Raw genomic sequence first — 22,937 nt, 5'->3', positions numbered from 1 at the left:
ACCAATCCCGGACGCCTGCTGGAAGCCTCGCGGGCAGCAGGCAGCCAATCCAAAGTGCGGGGCGGGGCACAGCGGGGCGCCTACGCGGGTCAGAGTCCGGCGGAAAATGTCGCGGTTCGGGCCTTCGTGGGCCTTGGGGTGCGCAGAGGCCTGGCCCGGGCGAGCCGAGCCCTCGGGCCGCTGCCCGCCGGCCGCCATGGAGTACGAGCAGCCCGACAGCTTGGAGGGCTGGGTGCCGGTCCGCGAGGACCTCTTCGCCGAGCCCGAGCGGCACCAGCTGCGCTTCCTGGTGGCCTGGAACGACGCGGAGGGCAAGTTCGCCGTGACCTGTCACGACCGCACGGCGCAGCGGCGGCGGCACAAGGGGAGCCGGCCAGAGCCCGAGCGCGAGGCCGCCGCGCCCCCGCCCAGCTGGGCTGGTCTGCTCTCGGCCGCCGGGCTCCGCGGCGCGCACCGGCAGCTGGCGGCGCTGTGGCCGCCCCTGGAGCACTGCTTCCCGCGGCTGCCGCCGGAGCTGGACGCGGGCGGCGGCGGGGCCTGGCTGAGGCTCGGGCTGTGGGGGCTGGTGTGGCCGGCGCGCGCGGGCCCCGGCGAGGCGGCGCTGCAGGAGCTGTGTCGGCAGCTGGAGCGCTACCTGGGCCAGGCGGCCGACGGCTGCGGCGGCGCCGCCGTGCGCGACGCGCTCTTCCCGGCCGAGGGTGGCGCGGCCGACTGCGAGAGCCTGCGCGAGTTCCGGGAGCGGGCCCTGCGCTCGCGGCGGGCCGAGGCGGGCGCCCGGCTGTGCCAGGTACGGCCGGCCGGGCCGCGCGACCCCGAGCCGTGGCGTTGGTGCGCGTTCGTTACGCCGTGGGCCGTTTCCTACGGTTCTTTTGGTGCTGGGAGAGGTCAGGGTCACAGTCTGACCCGGCTGGCGGAGCGGGCGCGCAGGGAGAGCCGCAGGTTCACCCGGGCCCTCACCTGTGGGAGAGCTGCTGGGAGCATTAGGCGGGAGCTCGCTTAAGGCCTGCAGAGAGGACGGACTAGTTAGATCAAAGGCTGTTGGCAGGTAGGAGCTAGGCTAGGCCAGGCCCTTAACCTTTTCCCTGAAGTTATTGGCAGAGCAGGATGTTGCAACGAGAAATGCCAGAAATATTGAAAGCAAAACTGAAAAGAACCCATATTTCCACGCAGAAAATAATAATATGGACTAAATGTAAACAGTTCCAGGTTGTGCATATGAAGGAAGACCAAGAATGGGGATAAAATGTTTTAGAGGATGAAATGGCTTTTGTTTTGTTTTTTTAAGTTATCAAGACTTGGTCGAATGGAAAACCCACAGAAAGTGAGCTTTATTCATTAGTTTCGAAGAGCAACCACAGGAGTGTCCTTTTAAGCTTGAAAGAAGTAGCTCGAGAGAGAACAATTTGAATGGTAAACTTAACAGAGGCTAAGGGGAGGGGAAAGTGTAAGTTAACAGAAGGGTTGAGGAGAAAATGTGGCTTATATACCGATACTCAAAATTTACTAAGGCGAGCCAAGATTTGGTCATTTGTTCTCTAACCTGGACATGTCTGCTCTTTCTCCTTTAAGCCATCATTAACCTGAATGATATTTTTCTGTGGATTCTTTTGAGAAAGGGGAGGTGTAGAAGAGTTCAGCCACATTTCAGAATTTTAATTATATCCTCGTAAGCTAAATATAGAATGAGCTTTCTAAATTAAAATGGTTTTATAAAAGGAGTTTGTTAGTGAGATCATACTGCGGGTTTTATGTGTAAATATTTACACACTCCCCATGTGTTAATTTCTCTTTATCATATGAGGAAGCAACAGGAGAGTTTCAGGCCAGTCAGCTTTTGATCTTCATCATTTTATATATCAGACTTTTGCTTTTTAGACACTTGGTTTCTCACAGAGAAGTGGTTTCTCCTTAAACTCTTAACATTTATATGATATGTATACAGTAGTTATTATTGGAAAAATTACACTCTTCCCAAATTGAAGTTCATTCAGGGGTCAGGGGTGTTGTAGTACTAATTTAGTTCATACTTTTGAGCTAACTGTTCACACTAGTGTAGTTCATGTGTTTATCTGGAACTTAAATATGGGCAAGGAGAGAGGTTTAAATACAGAATATGCCATATCTGTGGAAGTGTATATAATTTTAATACCTTATATTTAGAATAGAAAAGCAGTTGATTTTAGAATTAGACCAATTACTAGTATTGCTAGGATACATAAAGTGAAGCTGAACGTTTTAACTATGGAATTTGTCTGAATAGTCTAAAAAATAAGGCTGAAAAGTATCAGTTGCCTTAAGTTTACTTTTGCATGTGTGTGTTTTAATTTTGTTCAGCAAGCCATTCACTTTTTTCCTAACACTAATCACCTTTTGATAAAACTACAGCTGAAAGTAGATCACTTTATCCTTAAGTAGAAGGACAGAAATAGAAGAATTTAAGAATGTATTCATTGAAAAAAAATCTACACTGTTACTTGAGTTTATTTCTCTTCTTCTGGGGGTAAGATAATTTCCTACCAAAGGAGTTCACCTAGATTATAAACTGTTTATTTTCTACCCTGCATCAGAAGCAGTGCTCAGCAGGGGCTAGAGCCACGTTGAGGCTCTGTAAATGAGTGGACTCTGCTGGGGGATTGGTGGGAATGTTAACCTGGGGGAATTAAGAGTCAACATGCTGGAGAAGTAGTAATACTTGGAGACAGCTCTATAATGTCTATGAGCCTTTAAAAAAGGAGTACAGCCTCACAAAACCTTTACAGTCAGAAAAGTCAAATGAAAAATATCCACAATTTATGTTCCGACGATAACTGCTATTAATGTTTGATGACTCTTTTGGGTCCTCTTCTCTGCATATTTAGTATAGAGCTGAGATAAAATTTTGCACTCTGCTTTCTGCCCTATTTAAAATATAAAAGTTCCCATATCATTAAATAGTCTTCAAAAACACAGTGCTGAATGACTATAATAATAATATTCTGCCATGGCTATATCATAATTTATTTAACCTTTCTTGTTTTATTGGGCATTTTGGTTGGAGGACATTTTCATATTTAATCATTATTTAAAATGTATGTATTAAAGTTGAGGACATTGAGGTTTCTTTAATTTTGTTTGGTATTTTACGGTTTTATAAACAATACTGTCCAGATTTGAGCTTTATTTACATTTGCCTTCTAGGTTCTTCAAGGACATGCAAAAGCCAACACCATGGTAGCATTAATGAAAATTTACCAAGAGGAAGATGAAGCGTACCAGGAATTAGTTACTGCGGCAACCATGTTCTTCCAGTATTTACTGCAGCCATTCAGGGATATGCGAGAAGTTGCAACTTCGTGTAAGCTTGATATTTTGGTATGTTTTCTTTATATTTTTTATTTTATCAGATTATATTATTTGTCATATTCTTTCTTTAGTCACATTTAAGGTTCAGTCTGTGTACTTTTGGTTCACTATTACATTTAAATATTGAATTTATGTTTAAAATTGATTAAAAAATGAAGACATTTATGTTGGTCACCCTTAATACCTTAAGATTTCTGGAGATTTTAAAGAGTTAAGCACTTTTTCTGCTGATGAATTGATTTTGATGTGATGTTTATTTGCTTCAGCTTGTTTTCCACCTCTAAGGACACGTGCACATTTCTTAGAAATAGGATGAAAATTTAAATAGCAGGGCCCTAGATTGTAATTCAGTAATTTAAACTTTAGTTTAAACACTATTTTAAATGCTAACTTTAGACGCTATTTAGAAGAGACATCATTATTCCAGTGTTACACACCAATCTAGAGCCAGAGGATTTGTTAATAAATAGCTTGCCTTGGGTCTCAACAACTGGAATCAGGAGACGGTGGAGTGATCTCTTGATCTCTGCCCCCTGCACGGAACCATCTCTCCACACGCGCTCTCATGACCCCTACAGGTTATTGTACTATATAAAAATGGCATCATGTTAGATGAAACTTATGCCACTCTAACCTGTAGACAAAGTCCTGCTCATTATTTTGATAGTCTGTTCTTTGGAAAGTCTTTATGTCTTATACATATTTTTTCCTTTTTTAAGGAACAGCTTTCTTGAGATCTCATTCACAGACCATACATTTAATGTATGCAGTTCAATGGTTTTTAGTATATTCAGAATTGTGCAACCATCATTACCGAATTCTAGGATATTTTTACCCCAAAAAGAAATCCCATACCCATTAGCAGTCATTCCCCATTTCCCCCAGCTCTAGGCAGCCTCCAATCTGCTTTCTGTGCGGATTTCCCTACCCCGGGGATTCATATAAATGGAATCATTCAATATATGGTCCTTTGTAACTGGCTCCTTTGACTTAGCACAGTGTTTTCAAGGTTCCTCCATGCTGTAGCATGTGTCAGGACTTCATTTCTTTTTATTGCTGAATAATATTCATTATATAAATAATACTACATTTTACTTATCCATTTATCAGTTGATGGAAATTTAGGTTGTTTCCCTTTTGGCTATTATGAATGATGCTGTTATGAACATTTGTTTTGAAGTTCCTGTGTAGACATATGTTTTCATTTCTCTTGTGTATGTGCTGATGAGTAGAACTGCTGAGTCATATGGTAATTCAATGTTCACCTATTGAAGGACTGCCAGACTTTTCCAAAGCAAGTGCACCACTTCACATTCCCAAAAGTAGTAAGTGAGGTTCCAGTCTGCCCACATCATCACCACACTTGTTATTGTCTGTTTTGGGGGGTACAGCCATCGTAGTGGGTGTGAAGTGGTATCTCATTGTGGCTTTGGTTTGTATTTCCTTGCAGCTAACCTGTACATATTTCTTATGTTACTGAATCATACTTTGTAGAAGAAAAATTGGATGCTGGATGACATAGTAGTATTGAGATTGGTGCAAAAATAATTGTGGTTTTGGACTGTGAATTTTAAATCATCATAACTAGGCTCAAACATATCTTTATTAAACAAAATAGGAATCATTACAATCAACACATTTTGCCAACGAGAAATAAGTTTGTTTATTCCTGTAGTGTAAAAGTCCATGCTTCAGGATTCCATGAACTCTTGGAAAACATTTTCTGCATCCTGCTGGATGTGGAAGCATTTTCCCTGCCAAAAGTTGTGGAGATGCTTGAAGGAGTGATAGTCAGTTGGCGAGAGATCAGGTGAATGTGGCGCATGAGGCAAAACTTCCGATGGCCGGCCACTGTGCTCCTCATCTTCAAGGCTCTCATCTCCTTTGCAAAACTTCTGGAACCACCACTGCACTGTACGTTCGTTAGCAGTTCCTGGGCCAAATGCGTTGTTCATGTTATGAGTTGTCTCCATTGCTTTATGACCCATTTGAATCGAATAAGAAATTCGCTCAAATTTGCTTTTTGTCTAACATCATTTCCATAGTCTAAAATAAATATAAAATAAACAGCCAACAATAAGTCATTAACAAAAAAACATAAAGTAAGAAATGTTCATTAAAATGATGTGTAACAAAACCACATTTATTTAAGAATGTATTACAATATCAAATTGCAAGTTTCAACAGTGCTAAAACAGCAATTACTTTTGCACCAACCTAATCCATGGCTTAGTTCAGGCTATTAAAACAAAGTACCATAGACTAGGTGGCTTATAAACAACAGCAGTTTTTTTTCTCACAATTCTGGAGGCTGGGAAGCCCAAGATCAAGGTGTCAGCAGATCTAGTGTCTGGTGAGGGGCAGCTTCTTAATTTGTAGATGACTGTCTTGCGGTGTCCTCATGTGAAGAGCAGAGAGAGATCTTGTGTCTCCTCTTTTCATAAGGGCATTAATCCCATTCACGACCTAATTACTTCCCCAAGGTCCTATCTCTAAATATCATCAAATTGGGGATTTAGGCTTCAACTTAATGAATTTTGGGGGTGACAAAACCATTCAGTCCATGCCAGTACATGTCATAATCATGAATATACAGATTTTACTGTCTTTTAGGTGGCTGTATTACATTTACCCTTCAGAAAAGAACCAAAGTATTGAAAAGCTTCTTGTCATATCCCTAAAATAAACCATAGCAACAGTTAACACCTGAGTGCTGTGTACCAGGCCCAATGCTGAGTTCTGAACAACACAGATCTCAAACAATTGTTACTATTAATAGAAACATAACTTGACGGCATTCCTCTCTAGAAAGTTATTATAGGCATGCGAAGATAAGGCTTTTTTCTTCCAAGTGGTGCCCAGCTTATGGCCTGACTCATACTCAGTAAGGGATTGCTGAATCAATGAAAATTTAATTGACTAAATAATGGTAATAAAACTAGTGAAAATAATCCACGTGGCCAATTTCCTTTCAGTTTCCTAACAGCTCTACATTACTGTTATCTCTTACTAAGATAATTTTCTCTTCTTTCTGTAGAAGTCCTTGGATGAGGATGACTTGGGTCCTAGAAGGATAGCTGTCCTACAGCAGGAAGCCAAAGAATGGACTAGACGGGCTGAAGAAGCTGTTGTCTCTATTCAAGATATCACAGTGAATTATTTTAAGGAAACAGTAAAAGCATTAGCAGGTGATAATAAAAAATGCTACACTGAGATAAATACAGTTTGCATTTTATTCAAAAACTATTTGAGTGCCTCTTAAGCATCAGGTACTCTGTTTTATAGATGCTGGGAATTCAGTGCATGGATAAGTATAAGTAGACACTGTACAGTCTGGTGAGGGGAGAGAAATCGTATATATTCATTTAAGCACATGGAAAATGGCAGTGGCAATAAGTAACACAAAGAAGAGAAACGTGGGCTCTGAGAGCCTGTGAGAAAGAAATTGGTCTGCACCAGGGTGGTTACTAAAGCCTTCTGAGAAGCGGTGCTTGCTCTGATATCTGAAGGGTAAATGGAAGTTGAAGGCAAAAAAAGTGAGGGAAGAGTGTTCCAGGCAGAAGGAATAGCATTTGCAACAGTCCTCTGGCTTGAGGGAACTTGGCCAATACCAGGAACTTAAAACCCCCGGGGCTGGATTGCAGAGAATGTGGTCTGAGGGAGAACGCTGGCAAGACAGGCAGGGGTGAGGGGCGCAGGGCGCGTGGGCTGGGTGACAGGCTTTTTTCTAATCTTAAATCACTGTCAGTAACAGCCCCAGATAGGAAATGCCTGAATGTCTGTCAGTCTTTTTAAGTTATGGGATATTCATAAAACATAAAACTATGTGGCTATTAAGCATGATTCTCTATATCTTTTTTTTAATGAAAAGAGTTTCTAGTAGGCAAATAAGATCTAGAGCAGAATGAAGATCCTGGTTTTTTTGGATAAACTATCCATATAGTCTGCCTAGCTAGACATAGAAACAGTCTGGAAGTATATGTACCAAAATGTAAGAAGCAATTGCCTCAACTAGGTGAGATCATAATTTATTATCTTTTTAAAAATGGAGTACCTAAGATTTTATATCAATGACCCTGTATTATTTTTGTAATGATAAAAAAGTTATTGAAATAAAATTAAAAGTTCTTTTAAAAAGGATGTTTTACAGGCAATATGAGAGGCAATAAAGGATTAGCTCATGATAAATTTTCCCCTTTTTAATGAGTTGTAATTGTATTTTATTTTATTAATTATAATTCAACAGGAATGCAGAAACAAATGGAACAGGATGGGAAGAGGTTTGGGCAGGCTGCCTGGGCCACAGCATGTCCCAGGTTAGAAAAGCTTAAGCTGATGCTAGCTCGAGAGACTCTGCAACTCATGCGAGCCATGGAGTTGTGTTTAAATCACAAAAGAGCTGAAATTCAACAAAAGGTAAGACAAAAATAAATGTAACTGTGTTTTGAAAATACACTTTTATTTTAGATAGCACTCTTGCCAGGCATTGTTAAAGAGCTTCCTTTCTTCAGTTAGTCTAATTCCATCTTCTAGTACAGCGATCCCCAAGGTTTTTGGCACCAGGGACTGGTTTCATGGAAGACAGTTTTTCCACAGACAGGGGTTGCAGGGGGTGGTTTGGGATGATTCAAGCACATTACATTTTATTGTGCACTTTATTTCTATTATTATTACATTGCTACTTGCCACTCACTGATAGAGTTTTGGTATGAGTCTGCAAGCAACTGATTTATGATGGTCTCTGTGCAGTCAAACCTCTCTGCTAATGATAATGTGTATTTCCAGCCACTCCCCAGCACTAGCATCACGGCCTCAGCTCCACCTCAGATCATCAGGCATTAGATTCTCACAAGGAGCCGCAACCCAGATCCCTCGCACGTGCAGTTTACGGTGGAGTCCGTGCTCCTGTGAGAATCTAATGCCGCTGCTGACATGACAGGAGGCAGAGCGCAGGTGGTGATGCGAGCAAGGGGGAGCGGCTGTAAATGCAGATGAAGTTTCACTGGCTTAGCCGCTCACCTGCTGTGTGGCCCTGTTCCTAAAGCCATGGACGTGTACTGGTCCACTGCCTGGGGTTGGGGACCACAGTTCTAGTAGGTAAGAATCTAAAGACTATGAAATTTCGGCCATAAAGTTTCCCTTTGGTCAAAATGTTTTTGAAATATTATATTGTAGGATTTACTTTATCATAACGCTGAGCTCAGTATTGAAGTGGGTAATATATTAATATTTTAAAATCAATCCAGCAATGTTTTCAGTACTTTATAGAATAATCAAAAAGATGCTTCATCCTAGGATCACAGTCATTTTAATTTTTTGTTATCTGATGACTTTAAATTAGAAAACACTGTAAATACTTGTTTTAGTTGGCTCTGGCTGCTATAACAAAATACCGTAGATTGGGTGGCTTCAACAGACATTTATTTCTCATAGTTTTAGAGGCTAGGAAGTCCAGGATCAAAGTGCCTGCAGATTCAGTGTCTGAAGGCTCTTTTCCTGGCTTGTAGACAGTTGCCTTCTTGTGTGGTCATGTGACCTTTCTTTGGTGTATGTTCATGGAGACAGAAAGAGCCATCCCACTGTTTCTCTTCTTATAAGGGTGCTAATCCCATCATGAGGACACCACTCTTGACATAATCCAAACCTAATTACCTCCCAGGGCCCCACCTCCAAATACCATCACATTGGGAGTTACAGCTTCAAGATAGGAATTTGGGGGAGGACACAGACTTTCAGCTCATGATAATACCTCATTGCCATTTGTCATTTTCAATACCTAAATGTTTTTGTATGTTTCAAGGATGAGATAAAGTATTTGTAATGAATGTGGAATAAGGCATTTTTGTCTCACTAGATGAAATGGAAAAGTGTTTCTTCCCTATTTGCTTTTTTATGTTTAGTAATGAGCAAAGAATAGAAAATAGCTAGAGCCTGTAATCCTAGCACTCTGGGAGGCCGAGGTGGGCAGATCGTTTGAGCTCAGGACTTCGAGACCAGCCTGAGCAAGAGCGAGACCCTGTCTCTACTAAAAAATAGAAAGAAATTAGCTGGACAACTAAAAAAATATATATGTATAAAAAAAATTAGCTGGGCATGGTGGCGCATGCCTGTAGTCCCAGCTACTTGGGAGGCTGAGGTAGGAGGATCGCTTGAGCCCAGGAGTTTGAGGTTGCTGTGAGCTAGGCTGACGCCACGGCACTCACTCTAGCCCAGGCAACAGAGTGAGACTCTGTCTCAAAAAAAAAAAAAATCTAGAATGCTTCCAACGTTTGCTTTTAATATACTAATTATTTTAACTTATTCTTTTTTCCATGTAAACAAGATGGAAGATCTTCCAGAACAAGAAAAAAATATAGATGTTGTAGATGAATTGGAAATACAATTTTATGAAATTCAATTAGAACTATTTGAGGTTAAATTTGAGATATTAAAAAATGAAGAAATACTGCTTATTACACAGCTGGACTCTACTAAAAGACTTATGAAAGGTAAAATTTATATTTAAATGTATAGATTAAAATGTTTAAATTATACATGTAAGGAAATACAGACCATTATTATCAGTTACTTCTTGTAAGTTATGTATAACATCTACTGAAATTTCCTAAATGAAGTTTCCCTTCAGTATTTTTATTATTTAAATATATATTCATTGTTGGCCAGGCACAGTGGCTCACGCCTGTAACCGTAGCACTCTGGGAGGCCGAGGCGGGTGGATTGTTTGAGCTCAGGAGTTCGAGACCAGCCTGAGCAAGAGTGAGACCCTGTCTCTACTAAAAATAGAAAGAAATTAGCTGGCCAGTTAAAAATATATACAGAAAAAATTAGCCGGGCATGGCGGCGCATGCCTGTTAGTCCCAGTTACTAGGGAGGCTGAGGCAGGAGGATTGTTTGAGCCCAGGAGTTTGCGGTTGCTGTAAGCTAGGCTGATGCCACAGCACTCTAGCCTGGGCAACAGAGTGAGACTCTGTCTCAAAAAAAAAAAAAAAACCCATTGTTAACACATAGCAAAACAAAGAAAGAAAAACTATTACCCCAATCCCATCATCTAGAGATACTTAGTATTAATGATTTGTTGTATCACTTTGTAGCCTTTTTTATATGCTAAATAAATGAATATTTTAGCCAAAACTATATATTCTGTTCAGTAACCTCCTTTTCGTTTAATGTATAATAACTATCTTTCCACTTCAGTAGGTAATAAAAACATCAAAATTTTAATGGCTGCATAGTATTCCATTATATGGATGTGTTGTGATTTTCAATTTTTTGCAGTTTTGAATGGCAGTATAATGGAGAACTTTCCTTTACACATGTCTTTGTGTATAGGACAGATTATTTCCTTGGAATAAATTTCTAAAGGTGGAATTATTGGGTCAAGGGCAGTGTATCATTTACCTTTTGATATATATCTGTTAACACTACAACAATTATTTGAGATACATTTTTTTCTCACCCTTATATTTTCTGTTTTCTAAATTTCATATACATAACGGCCCTCTAGATCGGTTGCTCAAAATGATACTTGTATCAGCCAAGTGTGAGTGTGTATGTTTTCCCATACTCCTGCCAGTTAGAAAAAATTTAAGCTTACTTAATAGAAAAAAATGACATCTAATTTTTAGTTATTTAATTACAAGTGATACTGAACACAATTTTGTAGATTTACTGACCATTTGTATTTATTTCATGAGCTCCCTATTCATGGTCTTGGCCCATTCTTCCTTAGAATATGTCTTTTCCATATTAAGGATATTACTCTGTTGTCTGGCATATGTTGCAAATAATTTTTCCCTGTCATTTGCTTTTTCTTGCCTTATATAAATATTTAATTTTTATGAAGTCACATTTATCAATCTTTACCCCCCTTGGTTTCTGCTTTTGGTATTATGCCTGGCAATGTTCTCCTCCTCTCCAAATTATATCAATATACATTTACATTTTATTTTACTGTTTTTATGATTTTGCTTTTTTAAAACTTCAAGGTAGCTGAAATTTAATTTTGACTCTGGTAGAGACTGCACTCCCTCCCCAAATTATTAGCAGTCCCAATCACCAATTTGAAAAACATTAACTGTGATCTGTTTCTGACTTGTTATTCTTCATTGATTTGTGAGTGGCTTCTGATGCTGGCTCCATACTGCTCTTATGACTATGCCGTGGAAGCACATTTTCGTGTCTGGTTAGGCACCCCACCCTGTTTCTGTACTTCCCCACAAGTTTTCTGACTATTCTCATTCCTTTATTCTTCCAGATGAACTTTAGAATCGATTTCAAAACAAACAAAAAACTCGTTGGAATTTTTATTGGGATTGTGCTTAAAATTAGAGATTACTTTGGGGAGAATTGTCGTCTTTGCAATTTTGAATCTTCCCACCCAAGAACATGGTATGTCTCTCCATTTATTTAAATCTTTTTTGTTTCCCCTAAAGTTCCTCCAAATTTAATAATTTTCTTCATATAGATCCTGAACATTTAGTTTAATCCTAGGTATTCAAAATTTTTTTGCAGTACTTTCATTTTGTGAGCATTTTCCATATTTAGGGAAAAAGTCCATTTTAAAAAAGTTAATCTGGAAGGATGCACATGAAATTGTTCATAAAATGTCTTCCTCTGGGAATGGGATTCAGAAAATTTGGGGAAGGAGGTGAAAAAAAAATTTTCACTTTTTATTTTATGTACTTCTATAGAGTTTGAATTTGTTACAGTAAGCATATTTTTTTAAAAGTCAATATGTAATCAAGATTAAATATCATTAAGGCACCTTAATGAAATACTGCTGGTAGAATATAAATTGCCTTTCTGGAGGGCAACTTGGCAATGGATACCAAGAGCTTTAAATATTTATCTGGCCGGGCGCGGTGGCTCACGCCTGTAATCCTAGCTCTGGGAGGCCGAGGCGGGTGGATCGCTCGAGGTCAGGAGTTCGAGACCAGCCTGAGCAAGAGTGAGACCCCGTCTCTACTAAAAATAGAAAGAAATTATCTGGCCAACTAAAAATATATATACAAAAAAAAAAAAAAAAAAAAATTAGCCGGGCATGGTGGCTCATGCCTGTAGTCCCAGCTACTCGGGAGGCTGAGGCAGTAGGATCGCTTAAGCCCAGGAGTCTGAGGTTGCTGTGAGCTAGGCTGATGCCACGGCACTCACTCTAGCCCGGGCAAGAAAGTGAGACCCTGTCTCAAAAAAAAAAAATAAATAAATAAATAAATAAATAAATAAATATTTATCTGCTAAGAAAGTAATAAAAAATGTACACAGATTTATATATAGAGCTGTTTATCACAGTGAAATGAATAATGGAATATTGGAGCAGTCTAACAATAGGAAATGCTTAAATTAGAGAATACTATGTTGCCATTAAAATTATATTGCTATCACATGGAAAATGTTCTTAGAACTTCGTCCATACGTGTAGCTATAAAAGTAGTATGTGTGTATAGTAGTTCTCCCTGAGCAGTGGGATTACAAGTGATTTTCACTTATGTTAAAAAAATGTTATGCATTATTTTTTAAAAATTCAGTAATACATTTTTAGAGAAACAGGATGAAGTTGTCTATTATGATCCATGTGAAAGCCCGGAGGAACTTAAAGTCATTGAGCGTGAAGGGGGGCTGCAGGAGAGCAATCTGGAGGTGCAGAAGCTCAGCCAGCAGTGCCAGCAGCTGGAGGCCAAACGGGGCCGGCTCTGCGCCAGAAGGGCCTATCTCAGGAACAGAAAGGTAGGCGTGCCCAGAGCGGCTTTTGTTTCTTTCCTCTTCTGGGGATTTCTTCTCTTGTGAAAGATAAAGGGGGTATTGAAAATAAGGTTTTACCAACACAGTGATTAATTTTTTGAATGTTTATGTACATATCAGTGGCTATAATTAAAATACACTTAAAATGTTCTTCTTAAAAAGATTCTTTGTTCCTTTTGGGATTTAAGCATTTACCCAAATCTCTAGATTTTAATTAATTCATTTAATAACTATCCGTTGAATGCCCATTGCATACACAGGTGCTTTTAAAATCACAATAGGTAGAAACTCTATTTCTAATAATCAAATACAGCAAATTCTAAACTATATTTGATTATAAATTGATTATAAAAAATCAGATATAATAATCAGCTCATTTCAGATTATATTTGGTGAGTGATTTTTTCTTAATTTTTAAAAACTCTATGAATACATAAAAGATAATACACTAAGAAATTTAATTATTTCTAATAGAAAAGAAAGCGCCTGTATTTCATTTGTATCCAGACTTTTATATGTATTTACTTATTATACTGGAATTAGGAAAGCATGAAGATTGTGACTTTTGTAGCTTACAAAAACATTTATTACTCTTTCATGCAAATATAAATGCTTTTTTAACACTTCATTAGAATAATATTCTTTGCATGTCTGTGTTCAAGTATTGGAGCTTCTGGATTTAGGAACTGTTCCTCAGATGATTGGAAGATGGACAGGCGTTTGCCCTTTGCTCCACATTTCAGAAAATCTATAAGCCCTGGGAGAAGCCTCCTTGGGCACTGCACAACTGTGGCGAGAGGAAGGGATGCCTCCGCCTCTTGGGCAGGACAGCTGTGCCTTCTCTTATCCAGACTTGGAGTAACCTTCACCCTCCAGATATAATCCCTCCCCGTTCCCCAGTCAGGGGAGCTCTTGCCACTTAATTCTGCAAATATTAGAATTCAGAAGGCACTGGGTTAATAGAATGGTAGTTGAGGTCAGGCTTTGGAAACTAACTTGGGTTCAGATCACAGCTTGGCCACTTGGTAGCCATAATGACTGTAGGCAAATTTCTTAAATCTCTTTTGAGCTCAGGTTTCTCATCTGTAAAAGAGGATAATAATGGTAATAATACAATCAAATGGCTGATAGGAGGATAAAATGCCATAGGGCGTGTAAAGTGCTTGGCATTGAGGCTAGGACCTAAAACAAACTAAAAAATGTTAGTATTATCACTGTATTATTTTCTACAGATATTAAGGGTTTTATACATATGACACATATAGATATAATGAGTGGTTAAGCCTAGGTGAAATATATAGTTTTTAACATAATTTTTCAGATGTTTGTAGGTTGACTATGCTTTTGTAGGTATGTCTGGAAATATTTATAACATTATAGGGAAATGTGTTCAAAACAACCCTTTTAAAACACATTGTTAGGCCTGTATGTTCTGTGATGGGTGGCTCGCTTTTTCATCTCTCAGAGCACTCTGCCGGGAACAAACTAGTCCTGTAAGCAGCCAGTCACCTCTTCTCATGTGACTGTGGAGAAGGCAGTACCACTGAGCCACACCAGAAACTAGTATTAACGAATGCCTTACACTACAGCCCAAATGCAGTGCTGTTTTCTTTTAACCTTTTATGCTATACCATGGTCATATTAAAAGCCACATAGGTGATTTGTATTATTCCACCACCAGGACCAATGCAAGGAAAATCATCGGCTCAGATTGCAACAGGCTGAAGAAAGCATACGATATTTTCATCAGCATCACAGTATTCAGATGGTAAGCTGCTGAAGGAGAATGTCTTATATTTGTGTGACATAATGTGACACCTAAGCCTGTGTCTAAGCTGGTGGAAACTGGAGTTCCACCGCGTGGGACCTGCAGCTGACAGCCTCCCTCCTCCAGCCGTGCAGACTGGTGGGGGGTGGTGGTGTGTTACAGCCCCTTTCCTTGTCAAGACATATTTTGATTATATATTAAGACATATTTTATTGTAATTTTGAGCAATTTACAAATACATGTTTGTTTAAATATAGAAAAGAGACAAGATAAAAGAAGAGGAGCAGAAGAAAAAAGAATGGATAAATCAAGAACGCCAAAAAACACTCCAACGATTGAGAGCATTTAAAGAGGTATGTTCTGGAAATAATCACCTCACCTACATTTTCTGGGGAAACAAATGAAGCTTACCCATGCTAGGAGGAAAGTATAAAGTATTAAGAACAGATAATTCAGAACATGAAACATTTCAAAAATACCATTATTTGTGGTATATCAATAAAAAACAAAAATTAGATTATCACTATGTTTCAAAAACAATGATAGAAAACAACTGTTTTTGACATGAGAACACATTTCGGTCCCTCCTCTCCCCTCTTCACTGAGTGGTACTGACCATGCCCACTGTGGTTCAGGCCAGCAGGGAGAACTGAAAATAGTCAACACCCTTGACTCTAGCTGGCTTTTCCCCTCATTTGTAATAAAGAATTCTTTAAAATGGGCCTGGAGCAATGGCTAATACCTGTAATGTAAGCATTTTGGGAGGCCGAAGTGGGAGGATTGTTTGAGGCCAGGAGTTCGAGACCACCGTGGGCAACAGTGAGACCCTGTCTCTACAGAATGGTAGCATGTGCCTGTAGTCCTAGCTACTTCGAAGGCTAAGGTGGGAGGATTGCTTGAGCCCAGGAGTTTGAGCCTGCAGTGAGCTCTGATCATGCCACTGCACTCTAGCCCAGGCAACACAGCAGGACACTGTCTCTAAGAAAAAAAAAATTCTTTAAAACATTACTAAGGAAGCATTGTGATATAAGTGTAGTGAAAGTACTCTGTTAAATAAATGTTTATTTTATTTTTAAATTTTTATACTTTTGTTATCTGTACCTTTTTAAAAATTATTTTTTCGTTTTATTTTTATTGACACATGATTATACATATTTATGGGGTACATTGTGATATTTCAGCACATGTATACAATGAGTAATGATCAAATCAAGGTAATTAGCATATCCATCACCTCAAACATTTATCTAAAAGTGAATAGGTTTTTCTTTTGTGTGTGTGTGGGGGGCGGGGGAGGGAGAGAGAGAGAGAGAGAGAGACAGAGACAGGGTCTTGCTTTGTTACCCAGGCTAGAGTGCAGTGGTGTCATCATAGCTCACTGCATCCTCAAATTCCTGGGCTTATGCCATCCTCCTGCTTCAGCCTCCTAAGTAGCTGGGATGACAGGTGTGCCACCATGCCTTGCTAATTTTTTCTAATTTTAATAGAGATAGGGTCTTGCTCTTGCTCAGGCTGGTCTTGAACTCCTGAGCTCAAGCTATCCTCCTGCCTCAGCCTCCCAGAGTGTTAGGATTACAGTTGTGAGCCATTGTACCTGGCCTAGTAAATAGGTTTTTAAAAAAAAATGAATAGGGACTTATGTAAGAATATCATTAAATTATTGACTATAAAACATAGACCTGATCTCACCCAACCCCCTTCTTCATAAAGTCCTAAGTTGACCCCAAAAGAGGAAACAACCCAGTCCATCCCAGAGAAGATTCTGGAATAGGTTTTGGAGGGATGCCATGTGATACCAACAACAAAAGTAGGGGCCACTGGGGTGAATAAATCATAACATACTAACTTCATCTTCTTTTGTGATCTACTTATCGGTATCATTTACTCTGACCAATAACAACTGCCATTATTGGATGCCTTCCGCATACCAGGCACTGTGCTTTAGATTCATTCTCATTTAATTCTTACAACAACCTTGTGAGATATTAATGTTTTCATCACCATTTTACAGATGAGTAACCAAGATTCAGAGTGGCTACACAGCTTAGCTCAAGGTTAAATGGGGCAGGAGCTACAGCCAGGCCTCTCTTACTCCGGAGCCACAATAGGGGCTCACAGCCTGGGCAGCACATCAGAATCACTGGGGGAGCTTCTGCCTACTAATGCCCAGCTGCACCTCCAGAGCTTCTGATTCAGCTGGGCTGGAACCAGGCCTGGGCATGAACTGCAGGGGGGATGCCTGGAAGGGAAGCTGCACAGTGAGGGGAGAGCCCGTGCAGAGTAACTGCTCGGTGCTGTCACCAAGGGGATATTGATTAACGGAGTGGAATCAGTATGGAGGAAGGGATCAAGGGCAGCTGCAAGTCTGTCTCCTTAGCCCTGACTCAGATTTATGAGTTGCTCGGCAGTATAGAAGATGACCTTTCAAATATGGGTGGCATGAAAGTGGGAGGGGTAGGCAGATTTAAGATGACAGAATCCGGCCTCTTAAGCTCCCAACAAACTGGATTAATTAGTTACAATCTAACAAGCTGACCTAAAATTGGGATAAATTACTGGTTTTCTAGTCCAAAAAAGCCCACAATGGAGGTGGTAGACACTTACTTATTTACTTACGCAGGGTGACAGGAAAATCTGTGTGGCTTAAATTTAGGGGAAAAGACTTTGAGAATTTAGTTTCCTTCAATCCCTGCTTTTGGCACCAGGGACTGGTTTCACGGAAGACAATTTTTCCAAGGGGGCGCTGGGTAGGTGGAGCTCAGGCAGTGATACGGGCCATGGGGAGCAGCTGTGCCCCCCACCTTCCTAAGTTTCACGGATGACAGTCTTTCCAGGGATGGGGCATGGGGGAGGAGGGGAGCAGCAGAGCTCTGCAGCCCGGTCCCTAACAGGCCATGGACCGGTACCGGTTCACAGCCCAGGGGTTGGGGACTGCAGACCTGTGATGAATGCTCTCGGGGTTTTGGACTTTATGAACAGAAGCGTCCTCTGTAGAGTGAGGGGGTTCTGTGTTTACCAAGAAGTGCCACCCTTGAAGGGGGCAAAGCCAGTTTGGGCACATCTGGAAGGGAGGGAGTGGAGTAGGTAGGAAAGGGAGAAGATAAGATACAGAATCATGTGATATGTGGTGCCTGTTGCTGTTTTTTTTTAAATACCTGAAGGGCTGTCGTGAGGTAAAGGATCTAATTTGTCCTGGGGAGACAGACTGCCCAGCAGTATAAGGCAGAACTTAGCAGTCCCGAGTCACGGGGGCATGCTGCTGCCAGAGTGCCAGAGAGGGGGTCCTCGGGTGATCGAGGGGTCCCTGACATCAGGGGCCAGGTGATGTGGCCACTGGAGTTGGGCCCTCTGGCCCGGAGTTTCCGGGATTCTAATTCTCACATGCTCCCTGACAGACAGCTGCAGGGTGACAGCTGTGTGACTGTCTCCAACAGCGAGGTTTGGGGCTTGTTGCCATCACTTTGCTATTTGTCCTTAGAGGAATGTGAGGGAGATGATAGAAATACTGAGGTTATCGTGAATTGTATGCCGTGTGTGTGTTTTAAGTGTATATTAATAGTATCACACTGGGTGCAGCAGCTCACGCCTGTAATCCTAGCACCGTGGGAGGCTGAGGCAGGAGGATCGCTTGAGCTCAGGAGTTCGAGACCAGCCTGAGCGAGACCCCGTCTCTACTAAAAATAGATAAATTAGCCAGGTGTGATGGCACCTGCTTGTAGTCCCAGCTACTTGGGAGGCTGAGGCAGGAGGATTGGTGGGGCCCAGGAGTTTGAGGTTGCTGTGAGCTATGACGTCTCCACTGCACTCTAGCTGGGGCAATAGAGTAAGACCTATCTCGGGAAAAAAAAAGTATATTATATGGCATCCTTTGCCTGTTTCTTTAACTTGAATTATGGTTTTGAGATATATTCATGTTAATATATATAGACCTAGTTCATTTTAGTGGCTCCACAGTGTTACGTTTTATTGGCTAATAAAAGCCGCCTTTAGGGACCGCCTCTCTCACAAGACTAGTTCTTTGTAGGGTTAGGTTTTTCTTTATCAAATTGATACCTGAAAGACCAGAACTTTTTAAACTTACTTTTTTTTTTTTTAATTTATGAAATTTACTCTAAGCCTAAAAGTTAGAGAAGAAATATCAGTAGTACCTGTTACTACATCATCACTTTGCTGTCCACTCTGCTGGTATTTTCATAGACTTTTTTTTCACATTTATAATACATGTTATTTTGTGTCCTGCTATTTTAACACTGTATTATCTGATTTTTCCAGATGTTTCCCAGACTTTGTATTATTTATGATTTTTCATGGCTGCTTAATATTTTGAATAAATTTGCCACAATTTTTTCAACTAACTTATTACTAGCTAGGGTTTCTGATTTTTCATAGTAAAAATATGAACATTCTCATCTATCTGTATCCTTTCATATCTTCATTTTATTACAGGGAAGGTAGTACTTGATCAAGGGATATAAATGCTTACTTTTCAACACATGAAAAGCAGTTAGTAGCAAGGACAGCTGTCCAAATGAGGCGCCACTCAGAATTAGACCATCTATGCATAGAAACGCATCAGTGTTTGTTTATAAATTTATTTATAAAAAATTTCAGCATTTCAGTGGTTTGTATTTGTGGCAAACTCTTCGCAACCGTTTTTCTCTTTCAGAAATGTCCAGCTCAGTCTGTAACAAAAACCTCTTGCTCAGAACCTGTGGCTCCAAACCTGCCAGGTGGCCTTTCCCAGCGGACGTCCTCGCCAGCCTCCCCGACGGTGTCGGTGACTCACTGGTCCTCTAGGAAAACCAGAAGTGTTCCTTCGTCTGAAGTTAGTAATGTGAAAACCCCCAAGTGTCAAGACTGTCTCGGAAATATCCCTGTCCAGATTTCTGTTCCAGTTGGTGACCAAACACACTTCAAATCCAGTGAGGAATTGTCACTGCCACCACCTCCTCCTCCACCTCCTCCTCCACCTCCCCCTCTCCCTCCCCCATCCTTGTCCCCTCAAGCTCCAACCCAGCGGAACTTTGGCATCAGGACTACAGTAAAAGAGGATCAGCCACTTCCTCTAGTGTGTGAACCACCTGCTGAGAGACCTCGTGATTCCTTGGAAGGTTTCTCCTGCCCAGGTAATGGAGTCCTGGGCCTGCTCCCCAGGGGTTGTAAGCTGTTGAGGCACTCTAGCTGTCCTCTTCACAGTGAAATTTTGTTTTAGAATTTTCTACAATCTTAAAATATTCCAGTTATTTGTTGTCTTGAATATTACTCTGCTGTTGCAAAGTTAGTGTACTTTAAACCTGAGTTGGGTAAATGCTAATTAAGTTTGAAGAAACCATCTCTATACATTTAATGTTCACTTGGGATTTCTGAGGCTGTTAAAGTATCAACCTATTTCAAGTTTCTTAAGACTTTACTATATATTTGATTATTATCACTGAAAGATTTTTCAATATAGCTTTAAATTAAGCTTACTGTTCCATCTCTGAACCCTTTATAGAATTAACGTGTTGCATTTTAAGCAGAATATTGGTTGGAAATTATTGTAGAGGAATATTAGCCATAATGTAGAAGGCTTTTGGAAATCTTTCTAAAAATCTAGTGGGTCAAATAGAAAAAGTGGGCTACTTTTTGTCTTGGCAAGTATAGTATACTGAATATTTCTATTATGGCTTTAGACATTGACTACGGAGGAGCATGGCTTTGGAACACTAGACTTGGAACCTGCTGCTTTGGGGGTTGTGTGTACTTTAGATAAATCCTAGCAAAATCTTTGTACATTTGTTTTTAAAGATATGCCTGAGCACCTGCACCTAGAACACAAAAGGTTATTATAATAGGTGCTGTGAATGATATAAATACAACAGTTGCAAACTGTGCTTCTGGTTATTCTGAGTTCAGGTTGTCACTGTACCTAGAACCAGGTGCAAGTGAAAATGTCCACACTGTTAGGTGGAGACCAGATGGCCCATTTCCATGGGGTTTACAACACCACGTGAACGAAAAGCCGGAGCTCACCTGCGTGTGTCTGGGTTAGACCTTGGATAGGGGAAGCCACGTTCCCAGCCAAGGTTTAACACACACGGTTTTGGGAAGTTCTGTTCAACTCACAGTCCTTGGATTCACTGAAATGACAAAGTGAGTTAGCACCAGAAAATGCCCTTGATTATGCAACTTGTCTTATAATTTCCTTCTGGAGGTAATAACAGCAAGCTATAGGTTTAAATCCAAAATCAAATAGCTTTTTGTTACCATAGCATGACCTTTCAACCCTGAACTAGAAATGACTATTAATCTTGAAGCCTTACCTGGAAGATGTCCAGATCAGTGGCCACAGCCATGCCCCTGTCTCCAGCAGGTGAGGAAAGCTCTTACCCCACTCCCTCAGGGGTCTCAGGTACCAGAATGAAAACAGCTTCTCCACCATGCCTCGACACTCTGATGTGTGTTTTGACAGCATTTAACATCCTCAAAAATAAAGCCCATAAGCCACCTTAGGGTACTGTGGACAGAATTCAACACGCTACACACCGAAAAATGTGCCAGCACCACCCCTTCCAGGTTCACTGAGCTGCCGGTTAAAATTTTACTTTAAGCCTTTTCATTTGTGGTAACCTGCTCACTTCATTGTCATAGACTGAGTCATCACTAATGTCCAATGTCCAAGACTGAAGTTAGAGTGGGGTAAATTTTTTTAAAGGCTTTTTTTTTTTTTTTTAAGTGGGCAGGGAAATGGAGGAGATCTGCTTTCAGAGATATCCAAGTCAGGCTCAGGGGGTGAGATCACTTCCACCCCAGGCAGCCGTGACGCTTCAGGATCGCAGGGAAAGAGTACAGCACCTGTGTCTTGAGAAACAGTCCAACAAAAGGTGTGTGCGGCTGTGCCTGTAAGTTGCTATGGATTTGAAGAAGTTAGTGGAATAGTAAGTAGTGAAACAAAAATACTAGCTCTTAAAATCCTGGATTCAACTAGGGAGCTATTGTTGATCTTGTCTAGCAGGTAATCAAGGCATTTAACAGAATGATGATTTGTTAAATGATGTGAGATTTGCAGCTTTAGTATGATGCTGTTCTGACGGCCCGGGGAGAAGGCGTAGGCTTTCCCGAGAGTACCTGCTCTGTTTACTCCATTTCAGGATCTATGGATGAAGTGTTGGCCTCCTTAAGGGAGGGCAGGACCCCTCTCCGGAAAGCAGAGGTGCCCGCCCTGGCCCCTCCCCGAGCCTCAGTCAACGAGCACATTCTGGCTGCCATACGGCAAGGGGTCAAACTGAAGAAAGTTCACCCCAACTCTGGCCCAAGCCCCAGCAACAGACCGACCAGCGACCTCGAGAGCAGCATCAAGGCCGCGCTCCAGCGAATCAAGAGGGTGTCCGCCGACTCGGAGGAAGACAGCGACGAGCAGGACCCCAGCCAGTGGGACCGTTAAACTCTTCTCCAGGTTCAGGAGGCGCCCACCACAGCGAGCTGGGACTGGCAAGGTGGGGCCGGGGCCTGCTCTCAGAAAGCCCGTGAACAGGGTGCTATCCCAATGCCCCAAACGCAGCAGGGCTTGGTGTGGGATGCTGAGGTCTTATGTCAGACTGGGGAGGGACACAGGCGGGGGGCCTTTCCCACACCAACCCATAGTTGGGCTGTCAAAGCCCGTCAGTGTTGCTGGCCTAAGAATAGCACTTATTTCTCCCCAGGGGTAATCTAGAATAGTCCCTGATTCTGAAAGTTTATACGACTCTAGTAAACAGCACTGGTAAACTACTGGCTGTGTCCTTCTGAACTACTGGGTTGAAATGTGAATGTTATTTTAGCAATAATCAGGATAAATTGCTTATAGTCAGGAGTTATTTTAAATGTTTAAATGAAATTTATGTGTTGAGCACTGCATAAACTCGTAATAAAGAGCTATTTTAATATATCAATGTCACTCATGAGGAAATGAAAACTATTTATTTTTAAAGAGACAGAGTCTTGCTCTGTCACCCAGGCTGGAGTGCAGTGGCATGATCATAGCTCACTGTAACCCCAAACTCCTGGACTCGTGATCCTCCTGTCTCAGCCTCCTGAGTATGAGGAGCTAGGACTACAGGCGCACACCGCA

General features: G+C 41.2%; 1 protein-coding gene across 1 annotated transcript; it reads left to right on the top strand.

Annotated features, from left to right (window-relative positions):
* Positions 1 to 75: 75 nt before the first annotated feature.
* WHAMM (WASP homolog associated with actin, golgi membranes and microtubules) lies at positions 76 to 22,763 on the top strand. The gene is made up of 10 exons (XM_045561600.1): positions 76 to 787; positions 3,178 to 3,351; positions 6,380 to 6,530; positions 7,589 to 7,758; positions 9,665 to 9,830; positions 12,881 to 13,065; positions 14,762 to 14,848; positions 15,106 to 15,201; positions 19,515 to 19,974; positions 21,979 to 22,763. The coding sequence occupies exons 1-10, from the start codon at positions 107 to 109 to the stop codon at positions 22,269 to 22,271; spliced, it is 2,463 nt and encodes an 820-aa protein (XP_045417556.1). The 5' UTR covers positions 76 to 106; the 3' UTR covers positions 22,272 to 22,763.
* Positions 22,764 to 22,937: the final 174 nt, after the last annotated feature.

This window comes from Lemur catta, chromosome 9 (genome assembly GCF_020740605.2).
Source record: "Lemur catta isolate mLemCat1 chromosome 9, mLemCat1.pri, whole genome shotgun sequence".
Lineage (NCBI taxonomy): Eukaryota > Metazoa > Chordata > Mammalia > Primates > Lemuridae > Lemur > Lemur catta.
Note: the sequence above shows the minus strand (reverse complement) of the source record. Positions and strands in the feature narration are given on the sequence as shown.